General features: G+C 42.0%; 1 protein-coding gene across 1 annotated transcript in view; it reads left to right on the top strand.

Annotated features, from left to right (window-relative positions):
- Window positions 1-411: 411 nt before the first annotated feature.
- Window positions 412-9,771, top strand: part of LOC140203714 (D-serine dehydratase) — a 60,603-nt gene continuing 51,243 nt past the window's right edge. The window contains exons 1-2 of the mRNA XM_072269778.1: window positions 412-560; window positions 6,256-6,536. Of these exons, the coding sequence (XP_072125879.1) occupies window positions 412-560; window positions 6,256-6,536 (430 nt within the window). The remainder of the gene's footprint in view (window positions 561-6,255; window positions 6,537-9,771) is intronic.

Here is a 9,771-nt window from a genome sequence, read left to right as displayed (position 1 = left end):
TTGCGTGCTCCCAGTGCATGGGCTTGAAATTAATGCCATAAAACTTCCAAACTTATCATTGCTGTTCAGTGTTGGTGTATTAGCTTTGTGGTGGGGATAGGATGTTCTGCAGCTTCCTAAAGTTAAATATTAACCTTGAGGACACTATTGTGAGCAACTTAGGAGGGAAAAAATAATGGGGCAATAGAGTGGTAGGAGGAAGACTGTTTCATGATGGTCAAGAATCCTCCAATCAGGTAACAAGAAATCTTTCTACCTCCCATGGAGTAGTTGCTGTGTAGATGGATGTGTCAGGCAACTAGAGTGGCAGGTTTTCATAACAAATCAATGTCATTGACCTAAAGAAAATGCACTACCTGACAAAGTCATTGATCAGAGTTTGTGCTTTTACTCTAGGGATCAAAAGAAGCCATGCTTTCTGTTGCATCAATCCAGCAACTTTTCACCCCAGCGTTCACTGTGGACATCCAGAAGGTTAAGAGTAATGCCAGGAAAATGACTGAGCGATGTCAGACTCTGGGAGTTCAGCTCAGGCCACATATGAAAACTCACAAGACTCTGTAAGTACCTGGCTGATGAAATAGCAAACATGAAAAATCTGGAAATTCAGGAAGCTGGTGGGGAAATAGTTCAGGGTCCTAGGCCTGGAGGAGAGAACATGTTATGGTGAAATCTGTTTTAGAACTGCATGTGGTTAAATTATTATTATTTTTATTCCACGGTATTCTGCAAAAGCTGAAACATTGGTACAGAAAAGATCTTAGAGCATTTTAAATATATGGGAAGAAGGTCAGTGGAAATCATTAATCAAAAAAATGTTTCGAACTTCTGTGACGTTACAACATCAACCTCAATTCTTTGTTGGGAAAGACTGTGCAGGGTCTGAGCCACAGGGCATTGGCAGCAGAGTAAGGTATGAGGTAAATGAGGGGGATTCTGAGGTAAGAAGCAATGGATGGAACTCTGAATGATGAGGCAAGGGGGAGGGGAGAAATGAGTCCAAGCCCAATCAGGGAGGGACACAGAGAGTCACAAAATCAAGGCAGAAGAAGTAGAGTTTAAAGCATAAAGAATATGAAGGGAGAACGGAGGAAGATCACAAAGGGAGTCAGGGTGGACAGGAGTTAGGATTAACCCGTGGATCTTCAGGAATGAATTACAGATGATTAGGCACCCGTGAAAATGTTGGTGCAAATAGAACCTTGTTTGGGACAATGCAGTTTCAGATATAGAGGCTTTATATCATTATTATTAAGGTGTCCAATCATTATTATTAAGGTGCCAAGACAATCGAGGAGAAGGATTTTTGGGATAGTTTACTCCAAACCTTGTAACACTGAGAATCAGTAGATTAAGGGATACTTGTTAGTGTGCGGGAGGGCAGAAGAAGCACAGAATCTTTCGCAGTTAAGAAATTATCAGGCTGAGAACTAGAACAGTTAACCAAAGAGGAATCTGTAAGAGGTTGACAGTGTCAACAGTTTCCAGAATAAACATACTGATAGATAATCAAGACTGTGATCTCAGATCTGCATTCCCTATTTAATATGGTAATACTGCATACCCTTGCTTATCAAATATCTAGTTACCTCCGATTGGGAAATGTTGAATATGTAAACCATGACACTGGGGGTGTGGGCTTTTCAGCCAGGGCTCACTCCAAAGTCCCAAGAAACCGGATAACTTTCGTACACAGTATTGGAGACTCAGGAGACTGCGTATGCTGAAATCTGAAGCAGTGCACAAACGGCAGAGGAATTCAGTGGGTCTTGCAGCATCTATGGATGGAAAAGGACAGTTGAGATTTTTACCCATCCTCTGGACTAGAAAGAAAGAGGGAGAACAGCCAGTATGAAAAGGTGGTGGAAAGAGGTGAAGCAAAATCTGGCAGTTGATAGGTAGATGCAGGTGCAGGGAATTACCATAAATCCGTAAGACATGGGAATAGAATTAGGCCATTCAGTCTGCCTGACATTCCATCATTTGCTTTCCCTCTCAGACCACATTATTCCACCTTCTACCTTTGACACCCTTACAAATCAAGAACCTATCAGCCTCCACCTTAAATATACCCAATGACTTAGTCTCCAGAGCCATCTGTGGCAATGAATTCCACAGATTCACTACCCTATGGCTAAAGAAATTCCTCCTCATCTCTGTTGTAAAGAGAAGTCCCTATATTCTGAGGCTGTGCCCTCTGGTCCTAGACTTTCTCACTACTGAAAACATCCTTTCCACATCTCTCTATTGAGACTTTTCAATATTTGGTAGGTTTCAATGAGATCTCCCCTCCTCGTTTTTTTAAATTCCAGTGAGTACAAGCCCACGGCCATCAAATTCTCCCCATACATGAACATCGCTGGAATCGTTCTCATGAATCTCCTCTGGATCCTCTCCAATGCCAGCACATTTTTCTTAGATATTGGGCCCAAAGCTGTTCATAACACTCCAAATGAAGTCTGACCAATGCCTTATAAAACTTCAGCCTTACTTTTATATTCCAGTCCTTTCAAAATGAAATCACAGACAAGAGAAAATCTGCAGATGCTGGAAATCCAGGCAACACCCACAAACAACTGGAGGAACTCAGCAGGCCAGGAAGCATCTATGGAAAAGAGTACAGTCAATGTTTCAGGCCTAGGCCCTTCTGCAGGACTCCTTTTCAGCTTCCCAAGCACCTTCTTGCAATAGCAACTATACTCATTTCTGCTCTCTAACAGTCTCAAATTTCTGGAATACTTATGTTGTCTTTATTTTTAGTTCGTCCAACATTTCTTTTTCCCCAATTACTACCTCTCCAGCATCACTTTCCAGCAGTCCAGTATCCACTCTTGTCTCTCTTTTACTCTTCTTTGTATGTCTGAGAAAAAATCCGGTATCTCCATTTATATTATTGACTAACTTACCTTCATATTTCATCTTTTTCTCTCTCAATTGCTTTTTTTTAGCTGCCTTCTACAGATTCTCAAAAGTTTCCCCATCCTCTAGCTTTCCACTAATTTTTGCTGTATTGTGTGCCCTCTCTTTTGCTTTTTTGCTGTCTTTGACGTCCCTTGTCAGCCTGCTCCCTTTAGAACGTTTCTTCATCTTTGGGATGCATCCATCCTGCATCTTCCGAATTGCTCTCAGAAACTCCAGCCATTGCAGCTCTACCATCATCTCTGCTAGTGTCTCCTTCCAATTAACTTTGGCCAGCTCCTCTCTCATGTCTCTGTAGTTCCCTGTAATACTGATATAGGGTACAGGGTGAATTCTATCATATTATGATCACTCATCTCCTAAGGATTCCTTTACCTTAAGCTCTCTGTTCAAATCTGGTTCATTACACAACACCCAATCCAGAATTGCCATTTCCCTAGTGGGCTTGAACACAAGCTGCTCTAAAAAGCCATCCCCTAGGCATTCTACAAATCCTCTCTCTTGGGATCCCAATCTACCTGCATATTGAAATCCACTGTAACCATTGTAACATTGCCCTTTTTACATGCCTTTTCTATCTCCCATTGTAATTTATACCCTATATTCTAGCTACTCTTTGGACATCTGTATCTAACTCCTGTAAGGGTCTTTTACCTTTGACGTTTCTTATCTCTACCCAGAAGGATCTTACATATTCTTGTGCTATATCACTTCTTTCTAAGGTTTTGATTTTACTAACAAAACCACCCCACACCATCTAACCACCAGTCTGTCCTTTCGATAATGATGTGCATCCTTGGATGTTAAGCTCCCAGCTGTGATCTTCTTTCAGCCACAACGCTGTGATGTCTACAGTGTCATATATGCCAATTTCAAATTGCGCTACAAATTCATCTATCTTGTTACATATACTGTGTGCATTTAGATTTTACACTTGCAGTCATCGTCCTGTTCAATTTTGTCTCCATGTTACCTGAGGTTAAATGCTTATCTCTTTTTAAATATTTTGTCTTTTTTTTTACCTTTGGCACTCTCTTTCCCTTTTCCAAGTTGTTGACAATGCCCCCTAATATTCAGCTTAAAGCCCTATTCATAGCCCTAGTTTTGTTATTTGCCAGGATTTTGGTCCCAGCATGCTTCAGGTTGAGCCAATCCCATCAGAACAGCTCCCTCCTTCCCCAATACTGCAGTGTCCCTCCCACAAGTTCAAACCCACTTCCCCCCACACCAATCTTTGAGCCACACATTTAGCTCTCTGATTTCACTAACTCAGTGCCAATTTGCACTTGGCTCAGTTAACAATCTGGAGTTGATTAGCAGATGCGCTTGGGGAAAGAGTGGGAATGATGTCAGAAGCTTGGAGGTGATAGGTGGAAGTGACAAAGGGCTGAAGAAGATGGAATCTGATTGGAAGGGACAGCAGAGCATGGAACGTGACTGTGGGAGGAGTGTGTGTGGCTGATGGGCGGGTGTGGAAGAGCAAGGAAATATAGGGTGATGTGGCCAGTTAGATCAGGTGGAGAGGGAGGAGAAAAAAAAAGAGAGGAAGGGACAGAGAGGGAGTGGTTAGTTTGAGAATTCATTGTTTATGCTGCCAACTTGGAGACTGCCCAGGCATAGGTGCTATTCCTCGAATCTGCATTTAGCTTTGACCTGGGAATGGTAGTGGGGGAGGGGTCTTCGCAGTCATAGTCATAGTCATACTTTATTGATCCCGAGGGAAACTGATTTTCATTACAGTTGCCCCAACCAAGAATAGAGTATAAATATAGCAATATAAAACCATAAATAATTAAATAGTAATATGTAAATTATGCCAGGAAATAAGTCCAGGACCAGCCTATTGGCTCAGGGTGTCTGACCCTCCAAGGGAGGAGTTGTAAAGTTTGATGGCCACAGGCAGGAATGACTTCCTATGACGCTCTGTGTTGCACCTCGGTGGAATGAGTCTCTGGCTGAATGTACTCCCGTGCCCAACCAGTCCATTATGTAGTGGCATGCAACTTGGACAGCATTCTCTTTTCAGACACCACTGTCAGAGAGTCCAGTTCCATCCCCACAACATCACTGGCCTTATGAATAAGTTTGTTGATTCTGTTGGTGTCTGCTACCCTCAGCCTGCTGCCCCAGCACACAACAGCAAACATGATCACACTGGCCACCACAGACTCGTAGAACATCCTCAGCATCGTCCGACAGACCTCAGTCTTCTCAGGAAATAGAGACGGCTCTGACCCTTCTTGTAGACAGCCTCAGTGTTCTTTGACCAGTCCAGTTTATTGTCAATTCGTATCCCCAGGTATTTGTAATCCTCCACCATGTCCACACTGACCCCCTGGATGGAAACAGGGGTCACCAGTGCCTCAGCCCTCCTCAGGTCCACCACCAGCTCCTTAGTCTTTTTCACATTAAGCTGCAGATAATTCTGCTCACACAGTGTGACAAAGTAGATCAGGCAGTGATCCAAGTGATCATGCAGATCAGGCAGTATCCAAGAGGAATGCCTGATAGTGGTAATGGGGAGGCTTAGCAGATTGTGCTGTGTCCATGGATGGGGAAACAAAGTTGATATTTAAGGTCAAACACTTCTTGTCAGAACTATGAAAGGCAGAAAACAAGTAAGTTGAAAATTGCAGAAGGAACGGGGGAAGGGCCTATATCTGACGCCAGAGTTACCATGGTGATAAATTGCTGATGAAGTCAACTGGTTTGTAAATTAATGAGAGTATTTAGAGGGGGAACACAAACCAAAGCTGTTACATGCAGTGCTAAAGGAAGTGTCCAATTGATTACGCAGTGCTAATAGAGAGAAAGAACCTGACTCAGTATTACATTCCAACCACTGACCCCATGTACTTGGAAAGCACTGGGTTCAAATCTCCATGGGAATCTGTCCCACTTCAGGTCTTACTGTAGAACAGTGTTCCCTCTGGCTTGGGGTGGAGATGGCTCAGGCTTCAGCGTGACCATGCCATGTGGATTTTCATCCCACTCAGATGAAAGTGCCTGCACCAAGTGAAAAATAAGCTGCAGTAAATAGTTAGAGCTGTTGTTAAAATTTGTTCCAGATATTATGAAGCAATTCTTGACAAACCTAGGTGGATGTTTTGAGTTCATTAATGGCATGGATGGAACAATATTTTAAAATTATTTCTATATAGGTTTGTAGAGGACATCAGATAATGTTTCACACAATAAGTTATCAGCAATATTGAAGTTTGCACTCTTGTAGATAACCATGTGACAAACTGTTTGATATGTATGAGAGCGGGAAGGTGATCTGATTAGTTTCAAATATCCACATGAAGCTTGTGGCTTCTGCTTTTCTAATTTCAGGGAGTGTGCAGATATAATGACTGGAGGCTCTCGACGCTGCATTGCAGTTTCTACGTTGGCTGAAGCCCGTTTCTATGCTGACAATGGCTTTGATGATATCCTATATGCCTACCCACTTCCTATTGACAAGGTGGAAACCTGTGCAGAGCTAGCAGAAAGACTGGAGATGTTCCACGTGCTGGTTGACAACCAGCTGGCAGTGCTGGAGCTCGAGAGGAGACGCCTGCGAGATGAGAAGTCATGGCTGGTGTGGTTAAAGTTGGACTGCAACAATGGAAGAGGTGAAGTGGCTTGGTGTGATGTATGGACTAGGAAAGGAAAGAAAGATGAAAGGTCTATTCATTATCAAACCATTCAATGCAGGAGACATAGTAGGGATCCACCATGTAGTGATGACTGTAAAATCTGATGATGGGTGAAGGATTAAATGTTGGCCGGGGTACAGTGGAGAATACTTGGGAGGGTCCATGGTACAAAGGGTAATGGGAAAGTTAGAGTATTGTGATACTCTGTCTTAGATCACTGGTGTTATCTTAATCTTGATGTCAGAAGAAATGTATTGAAACCCTGTATTTGAGGTTCACTACAATGACCTGTTTTTATTCTAATTGTGTCCTTCCTTATTTACAATGTTAATTTATGTTATTTTTGTGAGTGTTGTCTATCTGTGTGGCAGTGATGCTGCTGCAGGTAAGTTTTTCATTGTAGCTGTGCATGCCGTACTTGTGCATATGACAATAAACTCGACTGACTGGTGTATTGACTTATATTTGTAATTCAGCCTTATACTTCAGTGCCACTCCAGGAAAAATCCCTTAAGTCAGTAGAGGCATTAAAGTCAGATCCTGTCATTCCACTTGGATGGATGTAAAATTCTATTACCATGTAACATCTTTTGTCTTCACATGTTATCTCTTCTGTCTTCCAGCTATCTCAAACCTGAACTTTTGCTTTCTATTCACTCTTCCCATTTATTTACCCTAAAACATATTTATTTCTGTACTTCCCTAGTTCTGATGTAAGTACATCAATTTGAAATATTAACAATTCTCTCTCCATAGATGCTGAGAGTTTCCACAGTTTTCCCCTTTTGCTTTAGATTGCCAATTTCTGCCCTATTTTGAGACTGTAAGATCCCATGACATGACTGACAGAAGAGGAAGGAAGTTGCATTAATCAATTTTCCCTCAACCAGCATTTCTACAAGTATCCCACCGACATCATGTTATTTGTGGGACATAATACTGGCCGACATTTCCTTACATTCCCACAATGTTTATATTTCTAGTGGTTATGAAAAACTGAGATTTTCTGTATGTACATGCAAGTTCTTTATTTTGTTAAAACATTGTGCTTTGATGGGACAATTAGTTACTAGATGAATTCATTTTGATAGGAACACTATGGTGTGTATAAACCTAAGGCGGCATGGTGGTAACTCTTTACAGTGCCAGTGGTTGGGGTTCAATTCATGCCACTGTCTCTAGGGAATTTATACATTCTCTCCCTGACTGTGTGAGTTTCTGCCAGATGCTTTAGTTTCCTCCCACATTTCAAAGAAATGTGGGTTAGTAAGTAGATTGTTCATTCTCCCCATGACCATGTAGGTTTCTTTCAAGTACTCCTGTCTAGTCTCCTCCCATATTTCCAACCATACATGTTAACAAGGGTCATTAAGTTGTAGGCATGCTGCATTGGGGTTAAGAGCATGGTGACAATCATGGCTGCCCCCAGCACATCCTCGGACTGTGTTGGTTGTTGATGCAAAACGATGCATTTCACTGTGTGTTTTAATGTTTCAATATACATGTGACAAATAAAGGTAATCTTTAATCTTTATGAACAATGAGCAGAAGTAGGCTAAGTTTGGTCCATCACTCAGAAATGGGAGCAGGCATAGGCCATTTGCACCTTTGAACCTGCTGCACTTTTCTGCAGGATCATTGCAGATGGACATCGTTTTCCCTGCGCTACCCTTTGAAGTTGTGGCCCCTGTCTTTGATTCCTTATTCAGGGAAGCACCTTCCCTGCATCCACTTAATGCATCGTGGAAGCATTTTGAAAGTTTCTATGAGATTCCTCATTCTTCAAAACAGGAGAATACTGTTTCAGTCTGCTCAATCATTCCTCATATGGCAAAACTTTATTGCATTTCACTATGCCCAATACATCCTTTTTAAAGTAAGGAGACCAAAACCATAGACAATACCCATAGTGGGGTCTCACTGGAGCCCTATATAATTGCATGTAGACACCTTCATCCCTGCACTCAAATCCTCCCGTTATTAAGACCAACTTGTGATTTATCTTCCTGACTGTTTGGTGCACCTGCATGTTACCTTTCAGTGAATTACACACACCAAAGTCCTTTAGGACAGAATTTACCAACTAGACAAAGTTTACTCTGTTTTTTTTTCACCCGCTCCCTTAATTTGTCTGTATTCCCTTGAAGATTTCCCTTTTCATCATCCCACTTACTTTTGGTAAAATGACATTTGGTCCCCTTAGCCAAATTTTGACAAAGAAAGTGAACAGCTGATTGTTTTGGTATCCCACTAGTCATAATCTGCAACCTGGAAAAAGATCTGTTTATTCCCAATCTTTGCTTTCTATCCATCAACAAATTCTGAATCCAGGCTAGTGTATGCCATATGATCAAATCTTGTCCAACCACCTGTGTGAAGCCTTACTGAAACCCAAATGTAAAAACAAATACTCCATATCAACTGGATATAGAGTATTTTCTGTTCCCCTTTCTCTATTCCACTGATCTCAAAGAACTCCAAATCGATCTGGCAAACTTAATTTTCCTTTTATAGTTCCATGCCGGCTGTGTTCAGTCCTTTTGCAGGTATTCTGTTACAATATTCTTTATAGATTTCCTTACTCTGATGTTAGGCTAACAGCTCTCTTTTCTCATTTTCTGCCTTTTTAAATAGTGGAGTCACACTTTGCTCTCTTCAAATCCGGAACCTATGGAATTTCAAGTGACCAGAGTGTTCACTATTCAATAGCCACTTTTTCCAGAAGTGGGTATCAAGGTAGTGGAGTGTTTATTGCAACGCTATTGCAGCTCAGGGCATTGTAGTTTGGAGTTCAGTTCCCCCCCCCCCACCTCTGTCAGGAGTCTCCGTACATTCTCCCGCTGGAATACGTGGGTTTTCTCCAGGCCCCCTGGTTTCCTCCCACAGTCTAAAGATGAAGTGGGTGGGTTAATTGGTCATTGTAAATCGACCCGTGATTAGGTTAAGGTTAAATCGATGTCAATAGACAATAGGTGCAGGAGTAGGCCATTCGGCCCTTGGTGCCAGCACCGCCATTCACTGTGATCATGGCTGATCATCCACAATCAGTACCCTGTTTCTGCCTTCTCCCCATATCCCTTGACTCCGCTATCTTTAAGAGCTCTATGTAACTCTTTCTTGAAAGAATCCAGAGAATTAGCCTCCACTGCCTTCTGAGACAGAGTATTCCACAGATCCACAACCCTCTGTGTGAAAAAGTTTTTCCTCAACT

This window comes from Mobula birostris, chromosome 1 (assembly GCF_030028105.1).
Source record: "Mobula birostris isolate sMobBir1 chromosome 1, sMobBir1.hap1, whole genome shotgun sequence".
Taxonomy (NCBI): domain Eukaryota; kingdom Metazoa; phylum Chordata; class Chondrichthyes; order Myliobatiformes; family Myliobatidae; genus Mobula; species Mobula birostris.
Note: the sequence above shows the minus strand (reverse complement) of the source record. Positions and strands in the feature narration are given on the sequence as shown.